Source organism: Rhinoraja longicauda, chromosome 11, assembly GCF_053455715.1.
Source record: "Rhinoraja longicauda isolate Sanriku21f chromosome 11, sRhiLon1.1, whole genome shotgun sequence".
Classification (NCBI taxonomy): Eukaryota; Metazoa; Chordata; class Chondrichthyes; order Rajiformes; family Arhynchobatidae; genus Rhinoraja; species Rhinoraja longicauda.
The window spans coordinates 33,941,021-33,958,383 of NC_135963.1; the positions used below are offsets into that span (position 1 = coordinate 33,941,021).

Here is a 17,363-nt window from a genome sequence, read left to right on the forward strand (position 1 = left end):
AATCATTTACATTGTAATTAACAATTCCTGCCAATTTTGATTTCTTTTTAAGTTTAATTTATTTATTTGACTATCATCATAGGAATCAAGAATCTCAAAACCTGTTGGAAACGATGTAGTGTGGATTCATGATGACTTTTCAGGGTAACAAGAGCAAAGAAAATATATGTTGAGAATAAAGATTTGATATATTTGACATATATTATGTCACAGAATTTGACATGTATTCTGTGCTGCACCTTTTTACACTTTCCACAATTTATAAAGAAAAACTATTTGGGCAGGCCCCTAATTATTAGAATTTTGTTGTAAATATTTTCCATTCTTAAGACACTTTTCATTGACTTCGAACTAATGTATCTATATACTAAAACTCTTGTTTGTTATCTCGTTTGTGACTAACTTCAGCCAAAACGGTACACGACAGCGTGACAATTTTAGGCCCACCTTACTCACCAGCGTCACTTTAGTGATAATGCAAGTAGTTTTATTGAAATCGGTCGTATATTTTTAAAGTTATTCACATTTTAAAGTTTAAAAGGAGGGGAGGGTGAGAAGGGAGAGGAGAGGGGGTTGAGGAGAGAGGGGGGGGGGGGGAGGACAGGGTGCTGCACCAATGCAGGAGAGGTTTGGGCCCAACGGGTCCACTTGCTCTAGTAAGTACTTCATTAAATTCTCAGTACAATTCACAAGAACTCTTGAGTTGTCCTACTTTGGAGTAATTTGTCTTAATTATATACCTTTTCCAAAAATATTAATTCCTCACCTATGCCTTGAACGGGAACGAGAGCGCCGCCTGCGTGAACGAGACCGTGATCTAGAATGTTTCCTTTTGTCATCCTTTTTTTCTGAAAAACAAATGTAACAATTAAGAAAAATATACACAGCAATGATTCATTTAAGCGAGAGAGAAACTGGTGTCAAAAGTACAAACAGGTTTTGGTGGAATGAACTGAACATACTGTGCACATACACAAAATGCTGGAGTAACTCAGCAGGTCAGGTAGCATCTCAGGAGAGAAGGAATGGTGACGTTTCAGGTCGAGACCCTTCTTCAGATTCCCATTCGATCTCTCCTGAGATGCTGCCTGACTTGCTGAGTTACTCCGGCATTTTGTGTATACCTTCAATTTGAACCAGCATCTGCAGTTATTTTCCTACACTTCCTGAACATACTGTGGTTTGGATTGTAAAAAACCAGTAACGTTCACTGCAACATTCGAAATTGTTGCAAAATACTGTTGCTGCACCATTGAGAGAAACTTTTATCAATCATGGGGAAAGTATGTAATGATGAATAAAAATTACCTGGTACCTTAAATCTCAAATTAAAATCTGTATTAAAATGGAAATGATACTTTTAATTTAATTTTGATTAAACATTGAATTTAGACCTTTAAAAAATGTTCCTCAATTCACTAACTGTAATTTGACATCCCTTAAAACTTAATGGAAATCCTCCAAATGACCAAAAGCAACTTATAGATCGTATATAACAGCAGTTAATATAAAAGAGTGCAGAAGGGCAGAGTGCAGAAAACCAAAAGGGCAGAAAATGCTGGAACAAATGAAGGATCCTCAATCTGAAATGTTAACCGCTTCTCTTTATACGGATGCAGCCTGACCCGTGCATTTCCACACATTTCTGTTTTGGGTCTTTTCAATGGCATTTCTGTTGCAAAGTTGATGGCACTAAACATCTTCAGTCATAACTATTGGGTATAGAAATGTTGTCAATGCATTAAATGGAAACCTTGCCAAAATACCACAATATAGTAGACAGATTGCAGCTCGATGTAAATAGAGCTCCAAGTAAAATTATGTCACAGTACAATATTCCTCTTATTTAACGTTTGTTAACAGACTGCTTGGATACAAAGCAGGTAATTTAATGTTGTCAAGATTAGGACAATTTAATTTTGATTAAACATTGAATTTAGACCTTTAAAAAATGTTCCCTCGCTAACTGCCTCCCACGTTTAAAGATCTTCAGATTTCTAATGGTTTGTGAAAAAGTTGTCCATTTTCAATAATCGTGTTAAAGTATGTAGTCACAGGAATTATATATTAGGCATTGTTCAAAGCAAGACATTAGAACTAGTAGTATTACCGGTTTCTATGGCCGCTGAGATCAGTGACTGGGCTTCTTTAACCCTTTTCATTGCTTCTTCTATGTCTTTGGAAGAAGTATCAGATTTCAGGGCTGGGCTCACAATGGCACCAGAAGCATGGTTTAACCTTAGGAAATAAAACACACGTATGAATAAATGAGTTTCCAATTTTCATGTAATTGAAAAATATTTGCCAGGAGGCATATCCTTGAAGCTTAGTTAATTATTAGCAACCAAATAACAAGACTGGTTTGACTACTTCATGCTTGTGTTTGGACTGCACAATCACCTCAGTGACTCAATTGAAAAGATGCTAATTTCATAGCCGTGAATAAGATTACTGATGTCTTGGGCATTTTTGAGCAGATTGAATTTTGACAGATTACTAGGCCATAAAGCAGCTCATCTCTATACACCATTATACCGGCTATTTTCTTGAGAATTATGTTTTCCATCCCCTTTCCCATGCAAGAACTTATACTACACATTTAAAATTGAAATAAGTGAGGAATAAGCAGCCCATGAGCATCTCTTACTGGATGAACTGGAATGTGCAAAGATTTTATTTTTGCTAAGGACAGAAAGTGCGAAAATGATACAACTTACTTTGGATCAACTTGAGTGATGAGTTTTAAAAGCTGATCTGCTGTAACCTAAAACGATAACATTAAACATTACAAAACAATGATAGGCAGATTTGTAATGCACTTTAGAGATAAAGATAGTGCTAATATAATGCCACTATAGAACTTCCATTTCCACGGCAGAGCATCAAAGTACAAACATCTGTCATTCACCAGCAATTTAAAAAAAAAAAATCATCTTCTAGTGACCACATTTCCAATAATGTGCATCCTGCAACTTTATGTAGCTCAGCAGTGACGATAAAATGTTCACAAACTTTTCCCGAGTGCAACTACTTTTCACAAGGAAAAGGTGAAGCCTAACAAATGCAGCCTTCTGATCTTAGCAAATTCCTTCTAGTAATTTTAAACATGGGACTTCACACAAGTTGTAAACAAAAAATTAATGAAAATCAATATATTGTCTGTCTGAATGTTTTTTAAATTTCTACCAGTATCTTATTTGAAAATTATTTGGTCCTGGCTACTGGAGTAAATACCAAATTATGTTAATGTAGCTTTTAAAATAAAACATTTAGGAAATGAAACTTGAAGCCACTCATCTACTGACCATACAAGGGGAAAAAAAACCTTCACTCACCCGCTCTTCCCAAGTTCTATAATACCTCCCTTTCAGGGCACCTTCCTGCACATCTGGCCCTGTGACACGAGCATTTGGCCACTAACCACATTCTGAACATGCACCTATCAACATTCCACACTGTATATCAGTGAGGATTCCCCAAGACCCATGGTTGCACCCACAATGAAGAACATTGCATTATGCCATATCCACCATCAAATAAACGAATTAACCATGCAGGTTTTAAGCATGCAGCAATAAATTGCACTGTTCATATTTAGCATGTTCCACCACATTTCATTAATCTTTTTCCTGCATTTCCCAAAGGGCACAATTAATTTATATAAGGTGTACACGCCATGGATCATGAGATAGTAGAATTAGGCCATTCGGCCCATCAAGTCTACTCCGCCATTCAATCATGGCTGATCTATCTCTCCCTCCTAATCCCATTCTCCTGCCTTCTCCCCATAACCTCCGACCTGTACTCATCAAGAATCTATTTCTCCCTAAAATATATCCAGACTTTGCCTCCATAGCCTTCTAAGGCAAAGAATTCCATAGATACACCATCCTCTGACTAAAGAAACTCCTCCTCATCTTCCTAAAAGAAAGTTCTTTAATTTTGAGGCTATGACCTCTAGTCCTAGACTCTCCTGCTAGTGGAAACATCCTCTCTATCCAATCCTTTCACTATTCTGAACGTTTCAAGGTCTCCCCTCTTTCTCCAAAACTCCAGCGAATATAGGCAGTGTCATCAAATGTTCATCATAATACCATAGGGAAGTAATACAGAATAGAAAACGGGGCTATGTTGTCTCTTCTGAATTCTAGCCTGGAACATGTGTAATCTCCCCTCCCATTAATTTTGCAAATGCTATGGGTAACACTTGAACGTACAGTAGTGAGGGCGGAAATAGTAACCAAATTGAACAAAAAAAAACCCCAGATGAATTGAAAGCAGAATAAACCAATAAAACAAAAATGATGAGTAAAAGTAACAATATTTATTGGGCAGAAACTTTCACTTAAGGTCGTAAATGAGCACATTGCCCACTATAAGGTGTTTCTACAGTATGATCTCATACATCATTTCCCATCCAGTGAAAGACACCCACATGTTGTACCAGTTCAAAGTGGCAGAAATTGATGGTAACTGAGGCTGTTGGCGGACACAAGAGTAGGAGACGCTTCTGGCCCTCTGAGCTCTACTGTGAGCTTAGAGGCGCAGCATGATCTTCAGACGCGCAATACAGAATGATTGCAAAGACAGGCAGGCAGACAGCCACAAGTATGCCCAAAATCCAAATTGAAAATACTGCAAGTAAAAGCAATTAAAGTATGGATAGCTGCCAAGCCTATGGAAAACGGTACAGTATGGCATCAAATAAATAAGCTTGTAAAATATTAAGTGCCAAATAGCACATGAAGTCAAAATAGCAACAATAACTATTTAACACTATTCTATCACAGCTGTCATATGGTATTTACCTGGGAATTTAAGGTTGCTCCTGGCAGTCCAAGTGCAGCAAGGGTAGGGTCCAAGCCGGGATTAACATTCCCGATAGTAGCCAAAGGAACACCGGTGAGCTGGTTAAAAGAAAACAATAATTGTTTATATTAAAAATCAAACGTGAAAACAAGTCTTATGTTTTAATGCCTGCACTGTGACAATACTTTAAAAAACCTTGCCTTCAAAATTCTGTTTGGCATTTTACAAAAGTACACCATGTTCAAATTACTTGTTCTCAAACGACCAAATTAAAATCAAATCTAGGACCTTCCATCTTGAAGTTGAATTTATCTCCCTTACCATTCCAGGTTTTGTTCATATAATGCCTTGCTTCTAAAGCAAATCATGAACAAATGAATACCAATAGTTTAGTACAAATGCAAAATTAAGAATCTGAATAGACAAAAATTACATTCTACATGTTTGACGAAATGCCACAAATTTCAAGTTCTCCCAATCTCACAAGTATTAACAGACTGAAAGTCAGTATTTTTCATTATTACTGGAATACAGCATATCAGTGAGTGTGCAAATATAAAATACTTTATATCTAGTATGGTGTACAACACAATACTTATACCTGTTACTAGCTTATCATTTCAAATGACTTCCAACAGTGTTTACACGAATCAATATATTAATATTTTGCTTTAAATTCTTCCTTTAAATATATATTATCAAGAATGTTAATATATTAAGCACAACCTGTATTAAGGATCCAGCATTTTGTGTCCATCTTAAGAATGACCAATTAAGAATGGCCAAGTCAATGGATATTTTACGGCATAGATTCTTGATTAGTACAGGTGTAAAGGCAGGAGAATGGGGTTCAGAAGGAGAGAAAGACCAGTCACGATTGAATGGTGTAGTAGACGATGGGCCGAATTCTGCTCCTATTACTTATATATGAACTATAAAACAAAATACTTCATTAAGTGCTTATTGTACCTCAATCATTACAAATTAACAATTCATGTCCGACTGCTTTTAGCTGACCTGCATTTGAACATCTATTGCATAGCACACCAAAGAAAACAAACAATAATAATAATAATATATTCCTTTATTCGTCCCACACCAGGGAAATTTAGTGTTACAGCAGCAAAGTGGATAGCAAGAGATCATTCATTATAAATAAAAGTAAAGACAAGGATAAATTGTCATCAGTTTACTGTGTGTTCCTTAACTATTACCTCGTCTGCTGGGAGCAGTGCTGGTTGTGCAGTCTCACAACAGCGGGAAGGAAGGACCTCCTAAGGACTTCCAAAGACGTACAGGTATGTAGGTTAATTGGCAGGGTAAATGTAAAAAATTGTCCCTAGTGTGTGTAGGATAGTGTTAATGTGCGGGGATCGCTGTGCGGCGCAGACCCAGAGGGCCGAAGGGCCTGTTTCCGCACTGTATCTCTAAATTTAAATCTTTTTAAAAAAAAACTAAATCTCTCCTTCACGCACTTGGGGCGAAGGAGTCTGTCACTGAAGGAGCTACTCAGTTCAGTGACAGTGTCCTGCATGAGGTGGGAGTCATTGTCCAGCAGCGATGTTAACTTTGCCATCATCCTCCTCTCTCCCACCACCTGCACTGAGTCAAGGGGGCAACCCCAGGACAGAGCTGGCCTTCCTGACCAGCTTGTTGAGACTCTTCCCGTCCGCCACTGAGATGCTGCTACTCCAGCAGACCACTCCATAGAAAATGGCTGATGCAACCACCGTGTTGGAGAAGGTCCTTTGGAGTGCCCTGCTCCTAAGGACCCGAGTCTCCTTCGCAGATAAAGTCTGCTTTGACACTTTTTGTCTAGTGCATCAGTGTTTTTGATCCAGTCCAATTTATTATTGAGGTAGACACCCAGGTACTTATAAGAATCCACCCTCTCGATGTCCATTCCCTGGATGTTCACTGGTGTCGGGGGGGACCTGGCTGTGCCTGCGGAAATCTACCACCACGTCCCTGGTTTTCCCCGCGTTGATCCGGAGGCGTTCCGCTGGCACCAGCCCACAAACTCCTTGATCAGTTCTCTGTACGCCCTGTCATCGTCGCCTGTGATGAGGCCGACGATGGCAGTCTTCAGAGAACTTCTGTAGATAGGAGTTTGCAGAGCTGTGCCTGAAGTCCGCAGTGTACAGGGTGAACAAGAATGGCGCTAGCACTGTTCCCTGCGGAACCCCTGTGCTGCAGACCACCATGTCCAAGACCAGATCCTTTGTCCTCACATACTGTGGTCGGTTGGCGAGGTAGTCCAGAATCTAGGATGTGAGGTGGTGATCCACTCCTGTGCGCTCCAGCTTGCCCCCCAGAAACCCCGGCTGGATGGTGTTGAATACACTGGAGAAATCAAAAAACATGATTCTCACAGTGCTATCCGGCTTCTCCAGGTGTGAAAGAACTCTGTTCCATAGGTAGATGATGGCATTCTCCATCCTGATGCGAGTCTGGTTGACGAACTGCAGCGGATCCATTGATGGTCTCATCTGGGGGCGGAGATGGGAGAGGACCAGATGCTCCAGTGTCTTCATCAGGTGTGATATCAGTGTTTTAAAACATGTTAGCCAACCCACCGCTCGTTGGCCAGACAGACATTCTCTTTACCACAGCCCTCAACTAGCTTCTCACACCCACTTCAAGTTCTTCATGCTTAAGAATACAGGTCCAAAACCCTTGTCCCCATTATGAATAAACAGAACCCGTCAGCAACACTCAAAAGTTCTCAATTCTATCTCATCCTTCAAAGTTACCAATCTAGCTCTTTCCTCAATGACATTGCCATCTCCCAAATCCATATTTGTTGAAATTTCACATTTGAACATCGCTCCTCCAATCTGATTTGTTCTCCAGAGTACTAAACCGATCTGATTATGTCATCTTCAAGCATTTCAACTGTTGTTGATATCCCAGTCAAAACTACAGCAACATAATTTTTCTCCCATTCCTTTATCTGACACATGCCAAGGACCAACCTTGGCCTTCATTTTTAAAAATCTATAAGCAATTGCGCAAGACTCTCAGAAATCTGTCAGATTTTAAATAGAGCCCGACTGTACAAAGCCAATGTACAAACCAATCACGGTTCATCTATCCAAATATCTTGCAAGTACTTAATGCAGAATCAGTTAGTTTGCAACCTTGCCATTGTATGTGCACAACTACAAGATATTCCAATCATATATTTACCACTGTTAGAAATATTTTTATTTTCTAATCCATCTCTTACTTGTCTCTGCTTGTTTCCAACATTCCAGATCAGCTTTCCACATTCAACCTTCCATAAGCAAAGGGTCATTGAAGCCCTGCTGCTTGGTTATTAAGTGACACTCAATGACCTTTAATGTTAATATTTATAAATATCAGGCAATAATTGTTGGTATTCAGTTTACAATGGTAAATGTTAATATTTATCAAAGTTTAAGACGTCTTCAATGTAACATATACAATAAATTATACATATCCACATGCTGGGCTCACATCAATGTGCACAAAAACCTGGAAATCTGTGTCAATAATAAATTCTCTTTACGTAACCCAAAATTGAAATTTACTTACTGACGCAAGAGGATTTGGTGTTGGCAAAAGTCCACCTCCAGGCAGCAAACCTGCCACTGCATTAGCTGGCGCCAACAGAGACAAAGCCTTAGATTCATCAGGAATGACTCCTGTAGAAAAATTCAGATCTGCATTAGAACAAACTCTGTGATGTTGCGAGAACACATACATACACCTAGAAAAACAAGGTCTCACTGTTTTCAGCACCTTAGCTTGTAGAAAGTACTTATAATCTTGCTAAAATAGATTTATGATTTACTAATTACAACTGAAACCTTTAAACTGTTAGAATGAAATGTCATAGACGTAAAATTTGATTTTTTTTGCCCTGAATCTACACATCAGTATATACTATAGTAAAAAAATAAAATAAATATCACAATACACACTACTTTTTTTTCGTAACACTGCCAAGATATTATCACCTGTACTCGATTTTTTAGTCATGAACCAAACGTAAGCAAGCACAGTCGGTTCTCCAGGGGTTGTGCTCTCAACTTTTCAAAAGATGTTTTATGAACAAGCGACTCGTGTCGGCTGCTTCACTATAAAGCACACAGAAAAATCAAGATACACAAGACAAAAAAAGTTTATGATTTAGGGACCAAAATCATGAAAAAGTTCACTATGACTTGTTTAGAACTTACCATTAGACAGGAGAAATTCATGAACAAGCTGAAACATACTGCTCATTATATATTAAATGCTACTTTGTGCAAGTGAACCAATTTTTTTTTTTTGCAATGTTACTAGATATTAATTTGCCACTGTGCCCCAATGCCCCACAATCAAGAGTGACATTCGGTAAATATATATACACACCAACTGCATTTCTATCCTTTACAGATAACAGTAATCAGCACTGCATGTATAAGATACAGTGTGGCACCTCAGCAAGAAAACATACAACAAGTAAAGGACACTTAAGAGAAACTGGATTAGCTGCAGAAGGCAAAACTGTTGGGTGGTATTTTCAGCAGGGCCTGGTAAATAGGTCTGGCTGAACCAGGGAAAAGAACTGTAAAACACAACAACAAAAAAAGAAAAACCACTGTTAAACAAAGGCAATGGTTCCACTTTCTGCACTGAGTGGTGCTGATAAAATTAACAGAATGCACTTAGTATAGAGATATCTGGGTTGTTTACATCACTCTGATGCTACCAACTGTCATCAATAAAGGCTCATCTTTTAAATGATTGTATAATATTATGCAGTTCATTTGTACCTTTGGTGTTCATACTCAGATGAAAGACTAATTTGACAGGAGGGAAAACAAAGAAAAAGGGAAAAGGAAAATAGGCAAAAGAATGAAAGACAACTGACAGCCATTGTCTATCAGTAAATAAGAGTTCTGACATGCTGCAAGTCCTTTCTCAAGCTCAGCAGGGAATTGCAGGTATTACTTGCTTACCGTGTTTCTTGTTTGGACTAAATTAATTGAGATCTTCATTACAGTACAAATTACAATCCCACAGAAATTAAAACATGCACATTAAAATCCCTGCATAGTACTCCAGAGAAGTTGAAATTCCATGATGCCGAAACAACAGTATGCTTTCTGTTATTCAAGTTATATACATTTTGAAAAAGCTTTTAATGCAGTTTTACTACACCAGAAATGCTTTTGTGCTAATCCAATTATTTTTCAATAAGCTTGAATGCATCAAATTTAGCATGGGTGAAAGCTACACATAACAGTGAAGTATTTTTGGACTCTATGTGTAATAAATATTTTAAAACTAAAGTTAGTATTCAGTTTGAAGCACTAACGTCTGCAGCTTCAAAAGAAAAATTTAAAGAATAGTTCTTTGGAGTACACCGTGTAATTGCAGATACCACAAAGCAAGTCATTTTGGCATACACAGCTTTGTGTTGCCATTCCTGGTGTGTAATTTGATTCATAAATGTAATTGTTTCAATGAACTTCCAGATGCCTACAAATGGAAATAGAATATGCCAAAATTACCTACTCTATAGTACACTATCTCTTTTAAGCAAATTTCTCCTTTAGCCTGTCCTCTTAAATCTGCTGAATTCTTTCCTTCATAAAATCTAAACTGGATAACATCAAAGCCTAGAAATATAGAAACAGTAAAGAGAAAAGGTAGTTAACAAGAACAAATGTTTACAACAGGACAACACATGGGGACTCTTATGCTTGCTGGCCTTTTGTAAATTGCCTAGAATCCCCTGTCGCTGCAGAGGACCCACTTTTTCAGTCATCGGGGAAGGGGCTCTGCAATTGCCTTCTCCACTATAAAAATCACACACACAAATAACAGAGAGAAGAATTTATTATTTTGGATGATGGTCTGGGTTTTTTTTTTAAATGAAACAATATGGTTATTTAAAAAAGACAACTCCACCATTGCTAAAGCACACAAAAAGCTGGATTAACCAACTTTTTAAAAAAGCAATATTTTTTTACCCTATCCCATTAAAAACCCTTGGTATACTGCATTAATAATAAATTTCTAGCAATATCATTTATTTCTGCAAATATACCACAAATACGAAGGAATGGTATTTCTACTTTTAATTGGGGGTTCTTGTGCAATAAGAACTTGTTTCAACAGGTTTGATACTACTGTTTTTATGATATAGTTTGAATTTAAATGTAGACAGAATGCTGGAGTAACTCAGCGGGACAGGCAGCATCTCTGGAAAGAAGGAATGGGTGATGTTTCGGGTCGAGACCCGTCTTCAGATGTTTCGCTGTACAAATGTGTTACTAAAATATAACACATACAAAAAAAAATAACGGTGGGTAAATTCCAATTTCTTTGAGACAATTGTCATTCAACATTATTGTAAGGTGTTTATTCTTACATACTACCTCATTGCATATACACCATTGGTGCTGTTTACAAATTAAAGACGTGCATTACTGTCTGGGTGAAAAAACCGGTTTCATCCAGTGTTGTGAATCTGTGGAATTCTTTGCCACAGAAGGCAGTAGAGGCCAATTCACTGGATGTTTTCAAGAGAGTTAGATTTAGGTCCTAGGGCTAATGGAATCAAGGAACATGGGGAAAAAGCAGGAATGGGGTACTGATTTTGGAGGATCAGCCATGATCTTATTGAATGGCTTGAAGGGCCGAATGGTCTACTCCTGCACCTAATTTTTATGTTTCTTTTACTATGACCATGATTTATTGAATTCCTTAATGCTGATATCATTTCATCAGAATCAGAATAACCTTTATTGTCATCGCAAAAACCAAGTCTTTTGGACGAAATTCCGTTACCCACAGTCATAAAATATTGTTTTATATGCAGAATTAAACATAACCACCTAGAATCATTTGGGCCCTACAATTTTTTTTAAATGGTCTTGATCCTATGTTAGTTATGAGCCTAGAGGTAATCCACTGAAATAAAAAGAGCAGCCAAGGTCACCAGAAACCTCTCAAGTACACTGCAGCTTTAACATTTGGCATTTCTGATGTTGTTAATAATGACAATATACCAAGGGTTAATTTGTCAATGACGATTAACATGCAGGTCCAATGCAATTTACTCAAAGGCTTTAATGTGTACAACCGAAGTTGGAAAGGGTCAAAATCCCCAAGCAATAAAACACAAACCTTCTGCGTAAGGTACAACTATCAATGCTCTGTCAATGAAGACTGTATTTGTCAAATGCTGCGCCACTCCCACAGCGTCAGGATCATGAAACTTTACGAAACACACACGGGACGTCACTGGCAACGGTGATTCACTGGGAAAAAAAAAACATGGTTGAACCAACACTGACTTCACATGCCAACTTATAAAAAACAAATGAAATTAATAACCGTTCCAAACTTAATCATATAAAGTTACATTGTTTCATAGATGGCCACACCAGATATATCAGTTTTTTCCATACTTTCTACCAACAAGCACTAGGTACATACATACAACAGGACACAAGCTAAAGTCCACGTGTCCCATTTAAATTTTTTGCAGAGCAACTCCTTAATTTTGTCATTGATCATGTCCAAAGAAAATAAATCACAAGCTAGCAGGGTGACAGTGGGGCTGATAGGGGAAAGCAAAGTAGAAATGACACAACTATTTCAGCTGAGCATTAAAAAAAATGAAACCACTCTGGTTTGCCCATTCCTTAAAGATCAAAAGGCAGAAAGAGCAAGATTTGATATACCACATAAGAAAACACAAGCAAAGGTGCCTCCACTTTAATTGCTGAACGTCATTACATTGCCACAGTAATCTTTTGAGTACAACTGAAGGACGTTTTACATTGCCACCCAATCAATAGGTAATTTAAAAAATCATTTAATTTTTTTTAAAGATATTATAGATTGAGTATACTAGAATGGTTTACCTTATGTTCAGTAGTCAACAGCATTAGCAAAAGCATTTAAATTGCTCAATAATATTTTAAACATCTTTTTGATCAAAATGGAATTCATAGAAAAATAAGATGCAAATGAGTTTAACTTCAACAACCATTACGATTTATGTAGCTTTAACCAATCAGATTTTAAAATCTATTTGTTGCTTTGGGAATTGTATCTTTGTCTTGTACAAAACTGACAACTCTTCAGTACAATACTACAAAATATCGATAGCGTCCAAAAACCAGGCAGTAAAACAAGATATTTACTTTTCATTCCAAAAAAAAGACAATCAATATTAGAACATTCATCTGTCAGAACAAATGTACCACCCCTTTGCCTCTTTTATCTGCCATCTTTGCATTTCACTTCTGAGTTTTGATTTTCATCCTTGTTGCTTTTCAGTCTATTATTCTTAACATGCATTCGCTAACTATGGGCATTGAGGGAAAAATTAATACGCATTAATCTCAGCAATATAACGAGAATTACAACTCCCCCCCCCCCCCACCAATGTTTAGAATTTTTTTAAATTAAAAATAAAATGGTACTCTTCTTTATGTGGTATCATTCTCTGATACACTAATGATCTGGATGGGAGATCCCCAAAATTCAGTGTTCCCTGGTCTAAACTCACAACATAAACCTTGACAAAAAAAGATGTAAGTGAAACTAGGGAATGACACAAATTCTCAGACCATGGTGTCAACTTCTAAAACTAGCTAAAATATTCTATCCACATTCTCTTGGAACACTAAAACGCCCTTCAAAAAGTTTGAGATGAGTCAATGTATATTCCATTTCTGAACCCTCCTCCAGCATTTTGAGGAAAATAAGTGAAGTGCATCAATTTTACCTCAAGTCAGCTTCAAAACAAACTGTATATAGTTGTACTCTCTTCTAATTTGGTAGGTTCTTTATAAATATGTAAAATCAAAATCATTCCTTTGGATGTCTAACATCCAGGTTTTGGTATGCCAAATTCTGGCTGGTTGAAAATAGAAGAATAGAGGTTGCTCGGTAGTCCCAGTTAGGCAGATCAGAGCAGCAGCCATTCCCAATGAAACTATGCTACTCAACCCAAGTCTTGTGGATTATTGTTTAGGTGACATATCAAAATGAAACATTACATGGGACTTGTGCAATCTACCAGTTGTACTTTGTGCATGTTACATTTTAAACCTAGCGAGCAAAATATATTTATTCAACCACTCGAGAAATTTACGTTAATTTGTAACAAAAGATTTCCATGTAGCAGGTTTAGAGGATTTATATACATACATACGAATGCAGATGTTTTTGATTAAAAGATATAAATGTTGTAATTATAAAATGATATATACATTTGCAGTACATTATAGCTATATTGCCGTTATTAATACGATGAAATATTGTAAATGCATTACTTAGACATGCTACGTTAACTTTGTTAAGCTGAACCAGAAGTAGCAAAAATTCTGATAGACGATCAAGCAGTACTACAGGCGATTTATTAATACAAGCTATCTGCATTTAAAATATTTTTAAAACATTCACTAATTTCATGAAATTTGAAGCTAAATACTTAAAACCTAGGTATTCTACTTGTATAAACACAAATGCTTATGGCCTGGGTCACCAAATTGTTTTGGATATGCTGCAAATAATTTGTTATGGTGCAAAAGAAATTGTATTTTTATGATAACTTTGATATCTTAGGATGCCTTCTTGGCATGAAAGATGCTGGGAATTACTTCGGAAACAAGTTATAATGATGCAGGCAAACTGACTGAAAAGGATACATTTTTTAATTAGTTCAATATTGATGTACAATGCATACAAATTTTTGATGTAATAGAGAGGGTTGCAGAGCAGGAAGCATTTAGATTTAACAAGATTTTTTTCAAACATGTTATTAGTACTGTATTTAAACAATGCAATAGGACAATAAAATGACATTTTGAATAGAACATGTACCAAGAAAGCACAAGCAGAGCAAAAACTAAGCAATAGGAGTGGAAGAACAAAGTGCAAATATTTGAATGGCGAAAAGGACATGATATAAATTTAAAAGTTTGAATAGATGAAGAAATTCAAGCAAGGTCGTCAGGAATATCTGTAAGACAGCCAGGAGATGTCAAAGCTTTGCAATGAACAGGACTGCCCTAGATGAAAAAGTATAGTTCGGGAAACAAGGTTGCACAAAAGAGAAAAAAAGACATGACAACAGAAATATGAAATGCAGTAATAATATATTAAATTAAAAACAAAACTTACCTGACAAGGAGGAAGAAAATGGAAAGCAGACCTGGGCAATTCGTACCACAGCTCCACCAGTGGTGGGAAGCCTGCTTACACTGACAGGCAATTGTTTACACATAAATTTTCATTATCAATGGATACATCGTACTTTTATAGTGCAAATACTGATGAGTCAAAAGATTGACAACAGGACAATTTTTCAGTCACTGCCACAAGACTTGGTTAAATCTATAAACAGTTACTTCAAAGAAATCAAACATCTATTTCAGGCAATAGAACGTGATACTAATTTGTGGCTTGAAATGGAGCACTTTCTCCAGTGTCTTAGCTTTCTTATTTGCACTGTACACTTATTTTTACAAAGGCAGCTGATTATACATGGTTATCTATATCTAAATGCTCATGGATGTTTCTGTTTCCTTGAATCATAGAATTGAAATATGGATTTATGAGATGGGATTTATTTCAATTCCCTACACAGGGTCTAAAATATGAAGTAAATAGCTTCTAATCAATGTGAACCTTTATTCTTCATCCTTGGTAGTACTCTTCCATGGACCTTGGCATAGCATTTGCTTGCTTCAAACCAATATTTCTAGAGAACAATTAACACACCAATGTGTTGAAACCAGCAACTATAAAAATAACTAATTTAGAATGCATAGATTTGACATTAGAAGACATCCTCTAGTTCCAAGTAAAATTGTGAATTAATTCCCTAGTCTCACACAAGCAAGAAGTTTACTCATTCTCTGTACATTCAACCACATTTCAACAACATAAAACAAACCGTAATTCAAGCTCCACATTAACTATCTACTATGGTTAGGAATGTGTGCATATCCTCAAGAAGGCAAATTACTGTTCGCTTTTCAGCAAAACTAAATGAATTACATGTACCCATTTCTTACTTGATCACTTGCCCCAGTATTCGGTTCCATTTCAAAAATCAGTATTCCGCTATCAGTACTATGCTATCTCAACATTTCATTTAACAATCTGTCTAATATTAGATCTGTAGTGTATCGTGTATCCCGAACACGAGTACCTGGAACAATTATTGCCTGTGCTGTGACTATCCGTGCAGAGGCTTCGCATTGGCGGCCATTTTACATTACTCTGGTAATAATTCTTATGTACACTTTGATGCAACTTAAAGCGATATTTCTTGTTATTTAAGTGCATCATACAGCCTTATCGTTGGTATGTGATTAGACCAGCACGCAATCTACTTCAAAATAAACGCGGCTGTGCAGAAACGTGGCCTGGTGAAATGACATTAGTGGGCGGCCAATGGCCAGACAATGGTGGAAGTTGCCGGAGGCCCGTGAAAAGGGCATCTGCTGACAATTTTGAAAGATATTTGGAAACGTACATCCGAACAAGCAGACTGGACACACGGGGTCGGTTTCCCGCAGCAAGTTAAACGTTTGGCGTCAGGTCATGTGGAGCCGCTGGACGGCGCGGCCTAGGCCCGGCCCCGCCTGCGAGTTTGGAGCTACTCACTCTGAAGGGAAGAGCCGCAAATCGTCGATTTTGCCCAAGAACCCGAACAGAGTTTTCATCTGCTCGGAGGTCGCGCTCGGTGAAACATTGGTCACTTGAATCACGTCCGTAGCCATCGTTTAAAATTATTTATGCTTTTTTTTTTTGAAAAGGGACAGAAATTTATTTTCCCGATCCAACTTTCCACGACGTTTTCACGAACCTAAGACATTAAAATACATAAGAAAAGAAAGTGGGAGAGTACATATGACAATTTGACGATAATTAATCGGCAGCGAACACTCTCGGCCGTAAACGCTCAACAACGACGACAACAGGCAACCTCCGCAGTATCCCACAATACCACGCGCCCGGCCGCGCACGCGCGCTGCTCCCCCCTCGGCCCCGCCTGCGGCAGGTGTGGGCGCGAGCCGCTGCCCCGCGCAGCCGCGGTCCCAACACCCGAGGCGCCCCTTCCCATCACCCGAGCCCCCCCTCCCCGAACCCCCATCATCCGCACCCGAGCTCCCCATCACCCGAGCCCCCCCATCACCCGAGCTCCCCATCATCCTATCACCCGCGCACCCCCTCCCTGATCACCTGAGCCCCCCATCATCCGAACCCCCATCACCTGAGCCCCCCCCCGAGCTCCCCATCACCCGAGCCTCCCCATCACCCAGGCCCACCCCTCCCCATCACCCGAGCCTCCCGATCACCCGAGCCCCCCCCCATCACCCGAGCCCCCCCCATCACCCGAGCCCCCCCCCATCACCCGAGCCACCCAACGCCCCGCCCCCCCCCCCCCCAAGCCCACCCATCACCCGAGCCCCCCAACCCCCTCCCATGACCCAAGCCCACCCATCACCCGAGCCCAGGGGTGCAGTGCTGCTGGAGCTCACCGGAGCGCCGCTCCGGCACCTCTGTAA

At 38.5% G+C, this 17,363-nt stretch overlaps 1 protein-coding gene across 3 annotated transcripts in view; it reads right to left on the minus strand.

Annotated features, from left to right (window-relative positions):
• The window catches only part of srsf11 (serine and arginine rich splicing factor 11), a 28,215-nt gene extending 11,411 nt beyond the window's left edge, over positions 1–16,804 (minus strand). Inside the window, exons 1-8 of one of the 3 annotated variants that reach the window (XM_078407357.1) lie at positions 16,328–16,803; positions 11,956–12,089; positions 8,793–8,912; positions 8,368–8,477; positions 4,809–4,907; positions 2,718–2,764; positions 2,111–2,238; positions 767–848 (exon numbers count right to left, since the gene is read on the minus strand). In XM_078407357.1, the coding sequence (XP_078263483.1) occupies positions 767–848; positions 2,111–2,238; positions 2,718–2,764; positions 4,809–4,907; positions 8,368–8,477; positions 8,793–8,814 (488 nt within the window). In that variant the 5' untranslated portion in view covers positions 8,815–8,912; positions 11,956–12,089; positions 16,328–16,803. The other 2 variants (XM_078407355.1, XM_078407356.1) reach the window with 2 other exon arrangements.
• Positions 16,805–17,363: the final 559 nt, after the last annotated feature.